General features: G+C 41.7%; 2 protein-coding genes across 9 annotated transcripts in view; one reads left to right on the top strand and one right to left on the bottom strand.

Annotated features, from left to right (window-relative positions):
- Positions 1-121: 121 nt before the first annotated feature.
- Positions 122-6,095, top strand: SRPRA (SRP receptor subunit alpha). Its single transcript, XM_036930013.2, has 14 exons — positions 122-365; positions 979-1,062; positions 1,358-1,521; positions 1,709-1,872; positions 2,122-2,281; positions 2,418-2,571; positions 2,783-2,874; positions 2,977-3,095; positions 3,240-3,326; positions 3,633-3,805; positions 3,886-4,099; positions 4,506-4,669; positions 4,749-4,847; positions 5,009-6,095. The coding sequence occupies exons 1-14, from the start codon at positions 249-251 to the stop codon at positions 5,135-5,137; spliced, it is 1,920 nt and encodes a 639-aa protein (XP_036785908.1). The 5' UTR covers positions 122-248; the 3' UTR covers positions 5,138-6,095.
- A 243-nt stretch (positions 6,096-6,338) lies between these two features.
- Positions 6,339-20,773, bottom strand: part of FAM118B (family with sequence similarity 118 member B) — a 39,243-nt gene continuing 24,808 nt past the window's right edge. For 6 of the 8 annotated variants that reach the window (XM_036930018.2, XM_036930021.2, XM_036930019.2 and 3 more), the window contains 5 exons: positions 13,905-14,132; positions 11,757-11,885; positions 10,188-10,473; positions 7,117-7,171; positions 6,339-6,883 (listed from right to left, as the gene is read on the bottom strand). In XM_036930018.2, the coding sequence (XP_036785913.1) occupies positions 7,125-7,171; positions 10,188-10,473; positions 11,757-11,885; positions 13,905-14,132 (690 nt within the window). In that variant the 3' untranslated portion in view covers positions 6,339-6,883; positions 7,117-7,124. The remainder of the gene's footprint in view (positions 6,884-7,116; positions 7,172-10,187; positions 10,474-11,756; positions 11,886-13,904; positions 14,133-20,773) is intronic. The other 2 variants (XM_057490649.1, XM_057490650.1) reach the window with 2 other exon arrangements.

Below are 20,773 nucleotides of genomic sequence, written 5' to 3'. Positions count from 1 at the left end.
TCTCCCCGTGACTTCCCAGAGCCCCGCCCAGGCCCTCCTCCCCCCGCCATTGGCGGGCCTGGAGTCTGCGTAGGTCCTGCGCGCCCTTGTGGGGAGGTGGGCCGGGAACCCTCTTCTGAACGGAAGTGCGGCTGAGCTGGTTTCCGGGGCCGTTGGTGTGACGTGTCCCGTGCTTGGCGCAGCAGGAAGAGGCGGCGATCGCGGCCTGAGTTACCGGCGCCGGTCCCGGCTCTTTTCCCGCTGCCGCCATGCTCGACTTCTTCACCATTTTCTCCAAGGGCGGGCTTGTGCTCTGGTGCTTCCAGGGCGTGAGCGACTCCTGCACCGGGCCCGTTAACGCGTTGATTCGTTCCGTGCTTCTGCAGGTACCGCCCCCGCGGGTTCAGAACTCCGCGCTCATCCCCTTGATCCGGCCCAAAGCCCCTTCTACTGATCCCGCGCCTCCTTCCCGCATTCTCCTCCCACCTCAAAACTGGCCGCTCACTCGTCACCGGGACTCCACTTACTCCTCCCGCCCCCCTCAGACTGTCCCTCAACTTTGCTATGCCCCGACCCCTTCGGCTTTTTGGGACTCTTAGCAGGATTCCGGCCCCCATAGTTTTCTCCATTCACCCCCCAGGAGCTTGGGTTTCTGTTATTTCGAAAGCCGGGTCAGATAATAGATGGAAAAATGCCTTTTAAAAACTGTACATAGTGTACAGCTGTAGCAAATCTGGTTGTTTATATGAGGACTGCTTCCCTATTGGCTCCCACGGTGTATTGGCTTCCCTTTCACCTCTTTTCCCCTTTTCCCCAACAATGGTATCTCCCTTTCTCTCTGATGGAACGCTAGAGTAATGCCCCAGCAGCCTCCTCTTGCCCTGGGAACAGGTTTGACTTCGGGGGAATATCTGGTTCTTTCCTAGAGGTAATCCTGGAGGGGCCCAAGTCTGGGTTTTCTGGGGATGGTGTGAATGCTGAGACATACTCTTTTTCCAGGAAAGAGGAGGTAACAACTCCTTCACCCATGAGGCACTCACACTCAAGTATAAACTGGACAACCAGTTTGAGCTGGTGTTTGTGGTAAGTGCAGACATTTTAGAGGGACAACGATTTCTTTCTCAACATACTCCAGATTATTGAGAGAACCCTTACTCATTGCACCCAGTGTGTATGATGAAGTAACTGAGAAGACAAGGAGGGTGGAGGGGGAAAGGGAGGAAGCTCCTGGGCCCTATCAGAAAACTTGGCTGGCCCTCAGGTCAGGGAAACCTGCCAGGTGGCTGAGCCAGTCTCTGGAGGCCTGGGTTGGGTTGGTGTCCCTCTGTGCTGGGCTGGCATGTAAGCAGATCTGTTGGCTCTTTCTTTCCCTAAACAGGTTGGTTTTCAGAAGATCCTAACACTGACGTATGTAGACAAGTTGATAGACGATGTGCACCGGCTGTTTCGAGACAAGTACCGCACGGAGATTCAACAGCAAAGTGCATTAAGTCTATTGAATGGCACTTTTGATTTCCAGAATGACTTCCTGCGGCTCCTTCGGTGAGAGGCCTCCCCTCTCCAAAATCAATTTCCATGACTTGTTGAGCTCCCTTCCTTCCAGAGGGCAGTTCAAGGGTAGTAAATTGTATATTGAAGGACACTCCTAAATTGTATGCTCAGTCTAGTGTGGTTTTCTTGACGTGAGGGTCCTGTCTCTGGACTTTGACCATCCTCAGTTTCTCTTCAGTGAAGCAGAGGAGAGCAGTAAGATCCGTGCTCCCACTACAATGAAGAAATTTGAAGATTCTGAAAAGGCCAAGAAACCTGTGAGATCCATGATTGAGACACGGGGTGAAAAGACCAAGGAAAAAGCAAAGAACAGCAAAAAAAGCAAGGGAGCCAAGAAAGAGGGTGAGTCTGAGCTCCGTGGACGAACTTGGGCATGCAGAGTTGTTCAAGTGGTCGGAAGTACTGATGTGGTTCCTTGTCCCTTTGTCATTGCTTCTCTCTCTTGTTCAAAGGCCCTGTACTCTATCACCCCCAGTCCTTGTGATCCCCAAGATGTTTGCTCCTAGTTTCCTCTTAAGGATTTGGAGGACTTTTTCCCATTGTCCATTTTGTTGGAATTTGGCCTTTTTCCAGTGAGTTTTCTCCCAACAGGTTCTGATGGCTCTTCAGCTCCCAGCAAAGCAGCCTCTACAGAAAAGTCAGGTGTCCCAGCGGGGCCTGAGAATGGGGTCGAACTTTCCAAAGAGGAGCTGATACGCAGGAAGCGAGAGGAGTTCATTCAGAAGCATGGGAGAGGTATGGAGAGGTCCAGGTGAGCATTCTAACTTTTGCCATAAATACTAGTTATCTACCATGTTGGAGGAAAGAGTTCTTGTCTCTGGCTTTTGATGGGGTGTTTCCTTTCCTACTTCGCCACCACAACCATCTGTGCTGTAAATCCTTTTCAGCAAGTCCTCGAAGTCTGATGCTCCAAAGGAGAAGGGCAAGAAAGCGCCCCGGGTGTGGGCACTGGGTGGCTCTGCTAACAAGGAAGTCTTGGATTATAGCACACCCACCACCAACGGAGCTCCGGAGGTTGCCCCACCTGAGGACATCAACTTGGTAAGAGGCAGCAGGGGGCAGAGTAGCAGTTACCATGGATGAGAACTCGGGGAGGAAGCAGAGACTAGGAGGGCAGTACCTCTGACCTTCTGAACAGGGGAGGGGGGTGTTAACATCTGCCTTCCATTAGAGGTAGAGCAGTATAGACAAGGCTTTTTAAACCTCAGAGCCCTCGTGTTCCTGATCCATCTTCATTTCCCCACACCCCCAGATTCGAGGGACTGGCCCTGGGGGGCAGCTTCAGGACCTGGACTGCAGCAGCTCTGACGAGGAGGAGGCCACTCAAAACTCCACCAAACCTAGGTAGGGGACTTCCAGGTGGTGGGTAGTATGTGTCTTCAGAGCAGATGAGACTTGATATCTGCCCCCGGGTCTGTGTGTACCTGTGATCTCCTGTGCCTGCAGTGCTACCAAGGGGACTCTGGGTGGCATGTTTGGGATGCTGAAGGGCCTTGTGGGTTCCAAGAGCTTGAGTCGTGAGGACATGGAATCTGTGCTGGACAAGATGCGTGATCATCTCATTGGTAAGTTCTGAGGAATTCCAGGAGGACTTAAGTTTATGGGGCAGGGTTGATGGATAGTAGAACGACTCCAGTTTCTCAGTTGCACCCTAAGCGTTGTTCACTGTTGACGTGGCACACACAACACACCTGTTCATGTCTCCTCAGCTAAGAACGTGGCAGCAGACATTGCAGTTCAGCTCTGTGAATCTGTGGCCAACAAGCTGGAAGGGAAGGTGATGGGAACATTCAGCAGTAAGTATCTCCCTGAACCAGGAGGTGCCCAGAGCATTATGCGTACCAGGTGGTTAAGTACGTTGATCTCCATTCTTTGGTGTATTACTTGGCAAATTCCTTAAGTTAAGAAACCCCTACAGTAGATTAGTTTACTAGAATTATTGGGAGGATTAAATGAGTTAATACTTGTGAAGTGCTTTGGACAGTATCAGATATGGTGTGGAATCCTAGAGCAAGATCCTTGTTCCCTTAGCTCAGAAAGGTGTTGGGCATTCTTGGAGTGCATTCCTTGGGTTTCATGGAGGCACCTCCTCCCCCTTTCAGCGGTGACTTCCACAGTAAAGCAAGCTCTTCAGGAGTCCCTGGTGCAGATTCTGCAGCCCCAGCGTCGTGTAGACATGCTGCGGGATATCATGGATGCCCAGCGTCATCAGCGCCCTTACGTTGTCACCTTCTGTGGTGTGAATGGAGTGGGGAAGTCTACTAATCTTGCTAAGGTCGGTGCAGTTTCCAGCCTGACACCCTTTCCACACTCTCTACCTCTCAGCAGTCCTAGTCATCTTTGTCTCTTGCACAGATTTCCTTCTGGCTGTTAGAGAATGGCTTCAGTGTCCTCATTGCTGCCTGTGACACGTTTCGGGCAGGGGCCGTCGAGCAGCTCCGTACACACACCCGGCGTCTGAGTGCCCTACACCCACCTGAGAACCACGGTGGCCGCACCATGGTGCAGTTGTTTGAAAAGGGCTACGGCAAGGATGCTGCAGGCATTGCCATGGAAGCGATTGCCTTTGGTACAGTGCACCATAAGTGTGGGACCTTCTCTGGGTTCCTATCCTCCTTGTGTTCCCTTGGCATTTGCAGAGGAGTAAGGTTACCCTACTATCAATTTACTGATCAGGCCGGGATTAGTGACTTGCCATCCTCTGCTTTTGGGTAATGGGTATAGTTGCAGCCAAAGCTAATGTATCCCAACCAAAGAAACCTCTAAGTAGTCACCTGTATCTCACTGCCATTCTTTTCCTGAATATGATTGATGGCCAAGCACAGACTAGTTTTTCTCCCTGTACTTTGTAACCAGATCCAGAGTCCAAGAAAGTGAACAGATAGGCTTTTACTATAGTGAGCACTTCTGAGAGGAAGCTGGAAACGAGCATGACGACAGTCCAGTTTTGAGTTGACCACTCTTTTTCTCTCTAGCCCGTAACCAAGGCTTTGATGTGGTGCTGGTGGACACAGCTGGCCGCATGCAAGACAATGCCCCTCTGATGACTGCCCTGGCCAAGCTCATTACTGTCAACATGCCTGACTTGGTGCTGTTTGTGGGGGAGGCCTTAGTAGGCAATGAGGCCGTGGACCAGCTGGTGAGGGTTAGGGCCTGGTGCTCTTTCCAGCCTCAGTTTTGGCCAGTTAGGTGCTCATTGTCACCTTTCTCCTTTCCAGGTCAAATTCAATAGAGCCTTGGCTGACCATTCTATGGCTCAGACACCTCGGCTCATCGATGGCATTGTCCTTACCAAATTTGATACCATTGATGACAAGGTAAATATGGGTGACACGGGACAAAGTGAGACAAGGAGGAATGGCAGTCCTTCACAAGGGAGCTGAAGCTCGGATGAGTAGGCTCCAAAGCTTCCTGTTAGGGCCCTCCCTAACTAAAAAGTGGCCTTGAGGTGATTGGGTACCCCCTCTTTACACTTCAGGTGGGAGCTGCTATTTCTATGACCTACATCACAAGCAAACCCATCGTCTTTGTGGGCACTGGCCAGACCTACTGTGACCTACGTAGTCTCAACGCCAAGGCTGTGGTGGCTGCCCTCATGAAGGCTTAACATGGCTCTTGCCTGATACCAAATCACCGCTTCCCCCAAAGCCCCTATTCCTGTATCAAGAATGTGCTTTAGAGTATGTGAGCAACTTGTCTTCAATGTAGTACAAAGGCAGAGGGAGGGGCGCCCCAGGGTCTTGAGGCTCCTAACCCCACTCCCTGCCCAGCCCCACTGCCGTCTGCGGGGAAGGCCTAATCGTGTGAGGGTCACTGCCCTCCGCCCCCTCCCCATGGTCCTCCCCCCTCCTACTCAGGCACCCCCTTCAGTCTGCCCACAGACTTGGTCTCATTACAGTTCTGACCCATAGCCGGAAGAGCCAGCACCTGAGCTCTGCAGACTGGTGTGCTCACAGGATGTCTGAGCATAACCAGCAGTTTGGAGTCCCGGCTGCATTAGGTTAAGAGACTTCCAGAGCCAGCTCTGAGTCTTGAGTGGCACCTCTCCCTAGGCTAGGGCTTCTAGGAGCCAGGATGATGCCCACCACGCTGTGGCAGTGTATGGCCTGCTCTCAATTGCTGCTAGTTCTGATGATGACCCCATCCTTGGCATTTTCCTAAAGCATCGACTAGGCCAGAGTGGTTTGTTACAAGTGAGTGAAAGGTGAGTCCCCGCTTCCCTCAGAAACGAAGCCAAGCTGCAGTGTCACATTGGGCTTCTCAGCTCCCAACTCTTCCGCTACCCAGAATCCAGATGTAAGCTTTGCATGTTCCCCTTCCTGGGAGAAAACCAATTTCAGAAGGGTACAGACTTTTGCACCCCCCACCTCCTGAGCGGATCCTGGCTTCTCATCCTCTCCACAGTGCCTGGTAGACAAGTGCTACATTGAAGAACACAAACCTCTTGTTAAGACTCGTCCTGTAGCTTGTATTACAGATGTGCTATTAGTGCAATAAGGTGAAGGCTGTCTGCCCAGAGAAATACATAATTTATATAAGAAAATAAATTTCATAAATAAACTGCCTTTTATGTCTCACAGTTATTTTATCTAGGATGCAAAATGGAAGTCCCACATCACACTAACTAGTTCAGGAGTTTATGGTAAGAGGAGAAAGTAGTAACTGGTAACACTGAGGAATCAGGTAAAAATAAATGGTTGTCCTGAAAGGAGAGCACCCACGGCGAGAGAAGATAGACCGAGTTACAAGAATCGGGTCTGTTAGTACCTTTGCAGGCTAGGAGTTACCTGAAGTGACTCTAAAAGAGCTTTTAAATGGGAAGTAAATGAACAAGCTTTTAATACAGCTCAATTATGTAAAATACTGTACACTGTAAAAGATCTAGAAAACTAGAGCTTCAAGTCATGTTTTAAAAAAGCCATTAAGCCTAATTGAAAAACCAGGTATAGAGTACAAAACTGCAAGGGCCATGGGAATTCCGCAGCATCCAGAGCCCATCCTTCATGCAGAGCTGCAGCCAGAGTCAGTGGACGTATCACACTGATCTGCTGTGTGGACACAGGCATGTTCAGCTGGGGGTGGGGCGGGGGCTGCATTTGGGTCCCGTTGTCAGTTGGGTATCCTTGAACCGGAACAGGCCGCAGAAGATCAAGAACCAGCAGGCATGGAGGATTATACTGGAACATTTACTCATAACTTCCCCTTTATCCCCAACCTTCAACCTCTAGGTTTTGGTGCTTCCTAGGAGCTGTGTTAGGTTCTTGTAAGTTTACTGGTTAAACACTGTCCGTGGTAAGGCCTTACAGCTTGGTCTACTGGTCGTGATTTCTCTAGCCCTTTCATGTACTACAGTCTGTGGAGAGAAAGAGAAGGTCGAGAATAAACGAAGGTTTACAAAACAGGTTTATACATCCGAAACTGCAGATATTTAAATCAAACTTAACCCTTAAGAAAACTAGACTTAAGAGATACTAGGAATTTTGTAGTAGACTTGATAGGAAAACAAGCTCATAAGTAGGAAAAGTAAATCATTGTCTGAGATCTTCACTAAGCTCACAAATTGACAAACAGAATGGGAAATGGTACCTCTTCCTTCACTGTGCTGCAGATGAGCCATTTAGCTGACCTCTCACCATCCCTGCTAAACAGAATGTTAACATCAGTATCAGAGTAGACCCAAAAGCTACAACTATTAATAACAAAACCAACCAACTACATGGAGATGAAAGCACGTGGTCTAAGGATGGCATTATTTAGTAATGAACACACTGCTGAAAACGAGGCAGGAGAATAAGCTGGATTAGTCTTCTGACTATTGTATTAAATAATGGAAGCAGTAAGGTCCCTGAGCACACAAACATTGTGAACAGAACATTTTACAAGGGCAGAGTGTCCCTAACTAGAAGGCCAACCTGAGGTAAAAAAAAAAATTCAGTCCGACCAGGGATGGGGAGCAGTGTTCAAGTGCGCAAATTCAAGTAGAAGAAAATAGAAATCAGAAATAACACCAATTTAGAGTATAAATAAAGAAAAGGTACAGCACTTAAACAAATTAGTATTCCCCTCTTAGAAAGCACTTTAGCAGAACCACCAAAATGTTCCTGCCATTTGACCTAGTAATTAATTGCACTGAGAACCTATCCTAAAGAAATCACTGGCAAAAGAAAACACTAGGGATGAAGATCTCATTCATTCCAACACTAAACAACAGAAAAAATCAGAAATTCTCTAATGGGAGTCATTAGGTAAACTATAACATCCACAATGGATTATAACACATTAAAAATAACAGTTATGGGAAAATGTATGATGTACCAGTGAGAAAGTACCAAGACACATGTACACCTGTTTACAACTATGCATGACAAAATACACAGGGGAAATCGCTAACTGGAAATATACCAAAATAACTTACGGTAAGAATTACAAAATAATCATTTATCTTTACCCCATTACCTCATTTTTCTGAAATGTACCAGATCCTAGAAAATATTTTTTAACCAAGTACTTTTCACTATGCAAAAGTGGATACACAGCACAATACCAGGCACATAGCAAATGCTCAGTTAAAAAAGAGCAAAAGACCTCTTACCTCTGAACACTTTTTACCTACAGAGACTCAAAACATGGAAGACCCGGGTAAGCTTGACTGGTCTCAGAATGAAATGTTTGTAACCTGAAATTGCTCTGTTAGATTTCAAGTCACAAACTCGGCTGACTGTTCTAATAAAGCCCCCTGATCATATTAAAAATCCTTGATTTTTAAAAATTCAGAATACCTAATGAGTGACAACTTAGGGGAAGCCACTCTGGCAGGAAGCCTACGTGGCTAATAAAAGAACTTGTGCCACTCTAGAACACTTCTGATGAATTTTATCAAAAGATTTCATATAACAGGAACAGCTGTCCAGAGGGATTTTGATGTTTTCAATTGTAGCATCTTCCATGGGTAGAATATCTCAGAATGCTGATCAAAAGAAGTATGTAGAGCTTGGGATGTGCCTCTCCTTTAGAGAAAATAGAATAAGCCCACTAGAAAAGCCTAGTGAAAGTCTTAACTGTGGGCAAACAGCAAAAGAATCTGAAACACTGCCAGGACAGCAGAAAATGTAGCCGCAGGGAAGAAAAACAAACAGTTGTCACAAAAGAAACTGAGAGGTTTGTCTTTCTAAGGGTTTTCTAAAGTCTTCTGGAGAAAGGGTAGACATAGTTTTCAGTGTTCAGTTACAATGATGCCTTTTACAAATCTTGTTCCATCAAAGTATAGCCATGGAGTGATTCTCTCATTACAGGAGAATTCCACTTGAAGCAATCTGATTCAGAAAAGAAATCTGGGAATGATTATCAGAATTAGGAAAAGTTCTCTCTACATTAAATTTTCTGTAGCTTAACAGGCCTGCTAAGCTGCACTGAGATTGACAGTGAAAATACATATTAACACATATCTTTTCAAGAACATATTCTATGGACAATGGCAAAGTTTCTTTGGAACTGGGTAATGAGTCAGAATGGCCAGACCCTGGGGCTTGGCTTTCTTCAAAGTAAAGTTTTCAAAAGCATTCTTCAATTTAGGATACCAAAATATTTGGATGTTATTACGAACTTGCCTTGAGACCCATTAAGAAACTAGACCTTTATCCCCATTTAGCTTTCTTGTTAGAACTTCAGGTAAATTATCAAGTGAGTGGTACCCCTAACTGCTGACCTTAATGCCACCATAACAGTTTCCAAAATAGCATTTTTAAACTGTGGGTTTTTTCTGCTTATAAAGATAATGCATAATCATTGTAGAAAAGCTAACGAGAAACAAAATATTTAAAAAAAAACACCTTTCCTACTGCATGACGATAACCACAGCTAATTTGGTAAACATCATCCTAGATATCTCTCTATACATACACACAAATGAAAATAGAATACATGTACAATTTTATATGAATGGGATTGACCAGAGTTGACGATTTATGATCTTTTTTTTTTTCTTCACTCATAGTATCATGTCTCTGACATCTTTTTGGGCATGAAAACATTTTCTCTCTTTATGGCTTCAGTGTTTTTCATCAATTAAAATAATAATCAGTGTATTTACAGAATCCAATTTTTGCCATTATATACTACACTGATTACATTCCCACACCTATACCTTTGTGTAATTGTTATGTGTAATTGTGTAATTATCCAGTTACCTCCTTAGGAGAAATTTCCCTTAAGATAAATCATACTGAGTAGGATTTCTGGATTGGAAGTTTTAAAATTTTGAACATATTCCCAATTCCCCCTTCAAACAACCTGTACTAACTTTACTTTCCCACCAACACTACATGAATATATTTCTTTCCACACAGCCTTAGCCAAACTCAGTTATCATTCTTCTCTATTTTGAAACCTAAATTCTAACTGCATTTCATTGACAACTCATGAGACTGAACATTTTTTCATGCATCCTATTTCTACACTGCAATGTTGGATATGTGTGTGTCCATTTTCCTACTATCCAAATGGCATTTTAGTCTCACCTGAAGAATAACCAGGATCTCCCTTCATATTTTGGTTAAGATTATATTCCTCATCTTGGTAATAATTTTACCCACCACATATACATAAAAGGCTAAAGAGCTGTTGCTCTCTGATCCTCGCAGTCTCAAAACAGACCTTACCTGTTTTACCCCTCGTGGAGATCTCCCACGTCAGTCGCTTGAAATATTCTGGAAGATCAGCATATTCATTTCCATAGGAGATGACTTTAATCCCTTTGTCCAGCATGTTTTCTCGAAACTTCTTGAACTCATCTATATCTCCTCTCCGAACCAGCATAAAATGTTCTAAGTCGGATTTATGCTTGACAGCCTCCAGAAAAAGGGCTTGGAAAGTGGTGTCATCCACAGTCCAGCCACACCCCAGGAAAAGAAATGACTTGTTTTCATAGAGTTTCTGAATCTCTCCCTTTAGGAAAAGAAACAAATTAATGACATTGGTAGGACACACACAGGGCACGTCTGAAACAAAAAAGTCTACAGGGTCTTAACCTGATACATTTAGCAGACTGTGATGACCAATTCACCAAGATTTAAGAGGGCAGAAATGGCCTATGAAGGAGCCTGATCTTATCATTTATGACTATGACTTGCTGATCAGTCTAAAAGTTTATCTTTACTTGGCATTCTCCTGTAGGCTCTCTACTCAGGGTTTCACCAGGGCAGCCCTGGTCTTCCGGCCTGTTTATTTTTTAGATCTATGTGCCCAGAGGCTATAAGGCAGTGAGTAGTCTTCAATATATCTTACTCTGTCCATTTTCTGGACCATATTTGACTTCTTCATTTCACTAACTGAACCATGGATCACCAGAGAAGATAATTCCGTCACCAGCTTTGCTCAAAAAAAGTCTGACACTTAGAACATCAGTATGAGTGTGTGTGTGTGTGCACACACACTATATATAAACATTAGAAATGATTTTTCTTAAGAGATCACTAAATGTCAGTGACAGAGGCAGTTACATGTCAAGGAAAGAATAGGTGAAAAAAAGTTCTCCATGCTTTAGAAAACATCACATTTTCTTGGTTTTTCTTTTGCTTCTTCATGTAAGATACTAGCTTTCAAAGTGACCCAGTTCTGAAAACAGCCAGTATATACTGTTTTCAGAGTTTGGGGCCAGTGAATTTTCCCCACATATTATCACTTGGCCTGAGGGTGCTTCTGGATGGAATATGTATAAACAAGTCTAAAACTTGCATCCCAAAAGATCAAGTTTTTTTCACAAAGAAAAAAAATCTTCATTTCACCACCCTATCCAAAAGTTTTTTCAATTCTTTCCACCAAGCAGTAAGTATGCATAAATGTGGTAACTCAATATAAGCCCATCACCATTTACACAAAATCTCCTTAGAATGTATGTTCGAGTAGTGATTGGGCAGTAAAAAACTACATAAACTATTTTCAGCATAGATTCGCCAAAAGACAAAGAAGGCTAATAATGTATTCTTTGTATGTGAAGATGGTGCCAAAGATGGAAAGCCATCAGCTGCTGTCAATCACGAACAAAGTGAAATCCTACAGCTTGATACCTGAAGAGATGTTCTACATTTCCTAAGATGGCACATACACCCATAAACTAAGAAGCACTGGAAAGAATATTGGAACTTCCAATTTTAATTAATGAAAAGAAAATGTTCTGTCTCAAAGACAAATGGTATATTTAGATGCTTCCCAGGATGAGCTCCACTCACCATAACTTCAGTGTTCCTGAGCACATTCTGATACCCAGCTGGATGAAGGACAATGCCACTAGGGTTGGTGTAGACCCCGTGGATGTGTAAGACGCTCAGCTTCCGCTTTTCCTGAGCCCACTCTAGGACCTGCACAACACAAACAGAACTCAACCGGGCTGGCAGGGCTAAGCACTTGCTTCAAGGTCCCAGGGGCCAAGGGGCTGTTTTGAGGACTAGGCTTCTGACATAGCTCTCCAGCTTCACGGTATCACAGAATGCAAAACCTGACGTGGTTTCAGTTTCCATTTCAGGCATGACTGTAAGGACTGATGGCAGCAAGTCTGGTGATTTCTCTTTGAAAGTAGTAAGTCAAACATTAGAGTTTATTTGTTACCATCTGCAGAAACATGAGGGGTCCTTTCCACTGCTGATACACATGACAGCTATGGATGACTATTTCAGTACTGAGCACAGAGATCCAGCTTCCTTGCATCCATGCCCTTCTGTAGTCCTTTGTCACACTTCCAGGTGTGAACACATGGCTTGCTTTAGCCAATGGGGCATTAGCAAACATGGCATGAGCAGAAGCTTAAAAAACATTGGCACAATAAGTTTTACTTCTCTTTTGCTGCTTTTGGAATCCAGCTACCATGCCAGGAAGCATGGACTAGCCTGGTAGAGATACATGGCCTTTTAGAGGTGCGTGAACCAGCCACCTTCCTGCACCAACAGACATGGAAGCGAGGCCATCTTGCACCCCACTGCCTCAGTCTGGCCACTGAACAACTGCAGCCGTGTGGGTAACCACAAAACCAGAACTGCCCACCTAAGCCTCTGAGCCCAAGCGGAAGCACAGATTCACACTATCCCAGTTTTAGGGTGGTTTCCCATTCAGCAGTTGTTAAGCATTAAATGAACCACTCAGTCACCTCTGGGTTACCTAAAAGGCTACCCCCAATGTGGGACAATCATTTAGATGATGCTGATGATAACACCTGGATTCCATGGTTCCATTTGCCCAAGAACTAGAGACAGTATAAATTTATTTATACATTCTAGAGAAATAAAGTATGCATTCTTAAGTAGGGTGGTCAGAGGAGGCCTCTCAAGGTAGGTGATACTTCAGGAAGGGGGTAGTAGGTAGAAAACATTTCAGCCAGAGAAAATCAGGCTTCATGGCACCATTTCTCTAAGTCCGATTTCCTTTTAAAACCTGACTTCAAAGTCAGCCAGATCATCAGACTGGTGTTACAGCTTCAACTCTGGCAGAGGCTGTATGTGCCAATGAATGCTGTGGGTGAATCGCTTGTCTTTTCAAACACTATTCAGCTGAGCTCTAAGTGGAACCAAAGGCAGGTTCCTGGAAAAACATAGCATAGAAGGAAAATTACAAAAAGTACAGAGCAGGACAAATGAGACCTGGTGGTGTTTACAACCTATTTGTTTTCTTTTCAATCATTATGTCTCTGATATCTTTTTGGGGCAATGCAAACATTTTCACTTTTATGGCTTCATTGTATTTCATCAATTGAATAAATGTTGGTATATCTATAGAGTGTTCTATTGGGGCTAGATTTCAACTTATCAATTTAGGTCACCATTATAATAAAGACTTATCTCTTTAGTCGACATAAATCAACATCTGTAATTCAACACTGTCATATGGTTTAGGCATAAAATAGGCTACATTAAAAACAAGTCTGCTGAGGCTTCCCCTGAATATCAACCTTACCCAGCTATCACTTGGCTGAAAGTTGTTCTTCAGACATCATAAAGTAACTTTCATAAAGTAATTTTCAACATTTCCAATAGATGCCATGAAGAATATATCTATCCTAAGAGAGAACTCTAAACTGGTATTACACCCACTTGATCTTATCAAACATTAAAGAGCATCTTACAGTTCAAATCACTTCCCTATCATCCTGCTTTAAAATTAGATGAAATTGTCAAACTGCACAAAACTGAATGTGTTTTAAGATCTGTGCATTTTACTGTAACTGATTTCTCTCTCAAAAATCAAAAAATAAAAACCCAACAAGAATCTCCCTTTCTGCCTCTACAAACACAACTGCACTATATATATAATACCCTAACTAGTAACAATTTTTCTGGTGAAGATACAATCCACCAGCCTGAAGAAAAGACTAATCCTCTACTTTTTACCTTTTTCTCATCAGTAAGGTCAAGGGATTCAAGTTGTTTTCCCTGGTCTGCTGCATACAGTTCCAGGAGATTATCAAAATTTGTCGTTAAGACCAGGGCTCCATTTTCCATCAGGTGGAGAACTGACTGAAGCAGCTGTTTCCCAGAATCTTCCATCTTTGACTCCAAGTCATCAAATACTTCATATAAACAGTCTTTGAAAAACGTGGATCGAACATTACTAGTACGCTGGGGAGGGATTTGAAAGAGAAAATTTATTCCTAGGTGTTTTCACAGGTCCTTTGTTTTAATTACAGTAATTGCAATTTTTTGAAGAATACTCTGTACATACAGTAAGATAAAATATTGTCTGCCTCACAGTGTTATAGTAAGGAAAGCAGGGGGATACATGCCAGGTGCTCAGCACTATGCCTAGCACATAGCAAGTGATCAGTCTTATTCCTTCACATACAAACAAGCATATAAGCTCTCTAGGTGTTTTTATAGAATGAAGATAATAGGCCTGGCCAAGAGAGAGATTTACCACCAAGACTAAAGGAATGCTGGAGTCGAGAAAACAGCACCAACCACCCTCTAATTAGGCCTTGGGTAAACAAATACTTTCTGCTACGCTTGCCTTATGTACGGAATAACCAATAAAAGACAGCTCTTAATGTAGTTTAGCTTCTTAATGTAGTTTTTAAAATCCTAGATTATTTTATAGATGCCTAAAGATTTAGGGAAAATTGCTTACCTTCTCCCTGCCTGTGTTCTTCCCTGACATAAGTCAGCGATTTGTTTATAGGTTTGCTAGGTAGAATACTCAGTATATTAATACAGCTTATCAACAATCTACGTCTTGCAACATTTAAACCAAAAACTAATCAGTTCTAAACACTTTCTATTTATTTATTTTTTATTACTTTTATTTTTTTATTTTGGTATCATTAATCTACAATTACATGAAGAACATTCTGTTTACTAGGCTCCCCCTTTCACCAAGTCCCCCCCACATACCCCTTCACAGTCACTGTCCATCAGCGTAGTAAGATGCTGTAAAATCACTACTTGTCTTCTCTGTGTTGCACAGCCCTCCCCGTGCCCCCTGAACACTATACATGCTAATCGTAATGCCCCCTTTCTTTTTCCCTGCCCTTGTCCCTGCCTTCCCACCCATCCTCCCCAGTCTAAACACTTCCTATTTCTTCATTTATAGTTTATTTCAATAAATATTTTGCCAGATTCGTTTTGAACATGCATAGGTTATCTCTGAGGACTATGAGGAAATATAGTATCACCCTCAGGTACGAAGCTGGCTTTATAACTAAAAAGACAAAATGGCCCCCTGTGACAAAAGGAATTTGAAATGGAAAAGTAACTATGTCAGGTGCTATAACAAATAGCTGATCGCTATTCTATCCCTGCATACCACTTCATCAGATAGTATGAGAGCAACAGTTAGTTCTTAAAGGCCCCTATATTTCCCATTCAGAACTCCAAGTAATTACACTTAGTTGCCTTAAGTAGATTATTTATCTCTGGTTCTTCCTCAAAGTAGCCCCCCTTCCTGCCTGGTTTCCTCTGTATATCTTTCTAATAGCACAAAGCTCAGATAAAGATCTTTTTCCATGGAACCACGTGAAACGAGTCCTAAAGCACTTCAATTTACCAAATTCTTCTCCTGATTTTTCAAAGAATTTTCTAAAATGATCAATTCTTCAATTACGTATCAAATAAATGGTAAATATTGAAACAGTAGAAAAATTAGAGCACCAAAGGCAACACCTCTACCTCCTGGTGGCACACCTCACAGTTTATCTGATCACGAGTCACTGTTCCGTACATCTACTACCAGACAGGCTTCTCACTGGAGTGTATCGTCAGTGGGTTCAGGAACTAGACGGTACAACCCATAATTCACCGGAGGAAGACAAAGACATGGGTGGTAGTAAGATGTCGTAATGTACATGAGTAAATCTTTTACAGCACGACCCATAAGAATGTGGGTCATGTTTTTCAAATTTTGTCCTTTCCCATTACTTAATGGCATAAATAATTACATCACATATTAGCAGTTAATAGGCAACCAACCGGGGATTGTAACAAATAGAGTGAGAAACCTGATCAGAAACAGTGAAGAATTTATAACCCTAGTTACTGAATTCCACTACATACAAGAGTCAACTACTACTGAATGCTGGGTACTTTTCCAGACTTGTTATTGAAAATATGGTGCCCCTTTACTGCCTATCAGAATTACAACCCATTTACCCTACCATCTTGCAATCCCATTTCTGGGAATATATCTCACAGATATAACTGCAAACAAATGAAATGACATATACGAGGTCATCACTGCTGTGTTATCTGTAACACTAAAAAATTGAATACAAGTCAAGTACCCATGCACAGGAGACTAGCATGGAAAGATGTCCAGGAATTACTGTGACAACAAACAAGATAGAGAACAGTATGTCTAGAATGCTACCTGTTGACGTGGGGGATGGAGGCAGTGAGGTAAGAATAAATATTATCCCATTTTGATTGTTTCTGCACAAAGGAACACAGGAAGGATACTCGAAAAGCTAGTAAGAGTGGTGACCTATGGGGGATGAGTGTGGGGAGAGGAGGTAGTCAAAGACATGGGTGGTAGTGAAGATATTGTGATGTATATATAAGTAAATCTTTGACATCATTTTCATTTCTACCATGTGTGTAAACAGTACCTAAGCAAAATTAAGTTCAAAATTAAATTATGAATATGGTGATTTTAAGAACTTCTTTATGTTTGATAACTTCATTCCGTTTTTTGATTCATACACATACAGTTACATAATACTATATTCCAGCACCAGTTTAGATCATTAACACATAGATACTATTAACACATAATATCATTAACACATAATATCATTAACACATAATACTATATTCCAGCACCAGTTTAGATCATTAACACATAGATAAAAACACCTGGGTATACAACCAGGTAATTATGGGTGTGGAATATATTTTCTTGCTTCTCAGAAAAGACATAAAAAATTAAAACCTAGAAATAAATGCCCTGAGTCACTTCTTTCAGCTATCTTTTAATCTTACTTCTTTATTACATCTTTCATACCCAGTTAGAAAGGAAAGAAAGAGGCTTTTGTTGTTGTGCTAACTTCCTCAGACTTAAAATGAACGTATTTCTCTTTTGAAGCATGTGACCCTAGAACTGAACTTCTCACTAGTGGCCTCACTAAATAAAGACAAAGGAATGAAAACAAACAAGGAGGTCCCATGGTCAAAAGGAAATGCCAAACTCCCACACAAATGTATGGACATTTTCTCATTCAGTTAAAACAGTGAACTGAATCCAGTGCTACTTCATTTCCTTCCAGCCTGTAACTCTCATGTTTCTGATCCACACACAGTAAAAGCAAAAAAAATCCTGACTCTTTTCACCAAAGTTAAATATTAATATTCAATGTGCATTTACCCTACGCCAGACACTTTTTATACATTATCTCACTTATTCTTCACAGGAGATAAGTACTATTACCCAAGCTTTACAGCTGCAAAAATAGATTCTGAGAAGTTAAGCGATTTGCCTAGGGTCCCAGTGCAGGTAAATGGCAGAGCCTGAATCTGAATTGCTCTTTGCACTGAATGAGTGATGTCACTTCCTACTATAAGATGCTGGCTCAGTAGACGGGCCTATCAACCCTGACATATTACGGTTGTTACATTCTTTTAAAAAAGACATTTTCAGACATACACAAAAGCAAAAAGAAGAGTATAAAAAATCCTCCCATGTACTGTCATCCAGTTTCAACAATTACCACACATAGCTGGTCTTGTTTAATCCAAACTCCCTTCCCACCCCCCTCCCCTGCCCTTCTCCCCTGCACTGAGTTTTTCCGAAGCAGTTCAGAGGCATCCTATTATTTCATTCAGATACTGCAATAGTTCCTTAAAAGATAAGGCTCCCCTTTATATATAAAATGAAACCCTAATACCACTATCACAACTAAAAAATGCAATAATATTAATTCCTTAATATCAAATACTCAGTGTTCAAATTTCCCCAAATACGTAGGCTCTCTTTCCTTTTTTTAAGCCTATGGGCTGCCTCTATTTTTCTTACATATCCTCTAATAGAGGAGTTTTCAAATGTGACCATGGACCCTGTGGATCCCTAAGATACTTTAAGGGGTCTGCAAAGTCAAAATCATTTACATAATATCAAAGGTGATATCTGTCTTTTAAACTGTGTTGATATTTGCACTGATGACGAAAAGCACTGCAAGGTAAAACTGCTGGTGCCTTAGCATGAATCAAGACAGTGGAACCAAATTATGCCGGGAACCATTGTACTCTTCACTACCAAAAACTTAAGAGTTAGAAAAAAATCTTTCTATTCAAGAATTTTTTTGAAGTCTAGTTAGTATACAATACTATACTCGTTTCAAGTACACAACAGTGATTCAACAAAAATTAATTGTATTAATACATGCACATGTATTAATTGAGCACATGTCCTTTTAGTATTCTGTGTGAAGAAACAGGTAATAGGCACCAAACACTTCAGCCGCAGACTGGAGTTGGAGGATTGTCTTGAGGCAAAACACCAGTGTGATGACTGGAGCTGTCAGCTGAACTAGCCACCTTTTTCATCGAACATCATTTTTACTTGAAAGAATGACTGACAAACTATAGTTATTCAGATTTGGATATTCTCAGGTATTTTTGCAAAACTAAACGAAAGCAGCCTGTCATTTTGAGGAAAACAACTGATCATGGCTGCCATTGTTGCCAAAACTTTTGTCTACCACCCTGAGTTTGACAGCTGCCAAATCACCTTTGCAATGATATTGGCGGTGATATTAATGAATGCAACTTTTTTGTTTATATAGTGTAGTGAAATGTGTCAACATCTGGAAGATACGTATAACTCAGTGAACCAATTTTCCAAATAACCAATGTATGATATTAGAAAATCATGCATGGGTGAAAGATTCGTTCTAAGTGCAAGACAGATTATGGATTTTAATGCAACAGAATAGGAAAAGTTCAGGTTCCATATTACCATTAATATGGATATGATTTGACTTCAAATTTCATATTGTTATTAATCTTTAAGAAGCCACTGCTGACTTTTTGGTGTAGTTCAATAATGAACTATACTATTACTATTATTATTATCTAAAAAGGCTATTAAAATACTTCTTTCTTTTCCAACTACATATCTTTGAGACCTGATTTTTTTCATATACTGAAACTGAAACAACACAAACACACTTGACTGTTATAAAGCAGATATGAAAATCCAGTGTTTTCTATTAAACGAGACATTAAAGAGATTTGCAAACAGTGGAACAATATTATCCTTCTCACTAATTTTTTTTATTTTGGAAAATATAATCATTTTTCATGAACATTGTACTTATGTTAACATATAATAGGTTATTTTTACATGAATTAGTATTTTTTAAATTTCTCAATTTTTAATACAGTAACTATTGACAGACACAACCCACATAAACAAAAGTTGTTTGAGAGTCTCAGTAACTTTTTAAGAATAAAAAGGAGCCTGAGACAAACAAAGGTTAATTGCTACTTGAGTGGAACTGACACTAATCCAAAACTATACTTAAGTCTTCATCCAAAGAAAACTAATGACTCCAGTTTGATGTATTTGTTTATGTACACTTACTGATACTGACTTTAAATCTCATTACTTTCAATCATTACTAATTCAACTAGCAAAATGATGCTTTCTGTTCTCAGGAGACCATTTCAGTGGATTAGCGAAGGCTGCAGCCAAGATGACAGAGTGACATGGCAACACTGCTTGAAACAGGACTTCCTCATCCACGGACTAGTCTTCTGGACGAAGACAGTACTCTTTGCCTTCCTGAACTCTTTCTCTTTTTTTTTCCAGAAAGATAATATTTTAACTCATCAACTGGCTGGCACATTTCTTTAGTACTTCTCCCTTACATTTTTTGGCTATGCACTCTTTAATTACCTTTTTCCTCTCTGTATTCATCAGGTATTAGTATAGCCACTCTGACTTTCTACTGATTAGTGTTTCAGTCATAAACCATTTTCATCTTTTTACTATTACTTTTAACAGCTTTATTGAGCTATGTAACTCCCATTACACACAATTTGCCTATTTGAAATGCACAATTCGATGATTATTTGCAGATTCACAGATATGTACAACCGTTATTACAGTCAATTTTTAAACATTTTCATCATCTCAAAAAGAAACCTCCTTGCTTTTAACTATACCCTGCTGGTCCTAACAACTGCTAATCATCTCATACATGGGTCTTTTGTGACTGGCTTCCACAGAGCAAAATGCTTTAAAGGTTATTCATGTTGCAGCATGTATCAGTACTTCATTCCCTTTTATTGGCAAGTAATATTCCACCGTATGACTATGATCTTTTGTTCATCCATTTGATAGCTGATGGACATCTAGTCTCCTCTTTGTACATAGAAAGGTCCCCACATCATCTAGGTTATTTCCACCTTTTGGCTCTTATGAATAATGTTATGAACATCATTTATAAGGTTTTGTATAGACATGTTTTCATTTTTCTTGGATATACACCTAGAAGTGGACCTGTTGGGTTATATGGTGACTCTGTATTTAATTGAGGACCTGCCAGACTACTTTCCAGATTGTATACAGCATTTCATAATCCCAGCAGTGTCTGAGGGTTCCAATTTGTCCACATGCTCACCAACACTTATTTTCTGGGTTTTTGATTCTAGCCATCCTAGTGAGTGTGAAGTGGTATCTCAAGTGTCTTTGATTTGTGTTTTTCTAGTAACTAATGATGTTGAACATCTTTCATGTGCTTATTGGCCATTTGAATATGTTCCTTGGAGAA

Source organism: Manis pentadactyla, chromosome 13 (assembly GCF_030020395.1).
Source record: "Manis pentadactyla isolate mManPen7 chromosome 13, mManPen7.hap1, whole genome shotgun sequence".
In the NCBI taxonomy this organism is placed as follows: domain Eukaryota; kingdom Metazoa; phylum Chordata; class Mammalia; order Pholidota; family Manidae; genus Manis; species Manis pentadactyla.
This window is presented reverse-complemented; position numbering and strand designations above follow the sequence as displayed.

Bases quoted from the DNA above. Each gene is read 5' to 3' on its own strand.
- SRPRA (XM_036930013.2), top strand. From the start codon at position 249: ATGCTCGACTTCTTCACCATTTTCTCCAAGGGCGGGCTTGTGCTCTGG. The intron at 3,806-3,885 runs GTCGGTGCAGTT...TCTCTTGCACAG, and splicing joins AGTCTACTAATCTTGCTAAG to ATTTCCTTCTGGCTGTTAGA. The intron at 4,670-4,748 runs GTGAGGGTTAGG...TCTCCTTTCCAG, and splicing joins ATGAGGCCGTGGACCAGCTG to GTCAAATTCAATAGAGCCTT.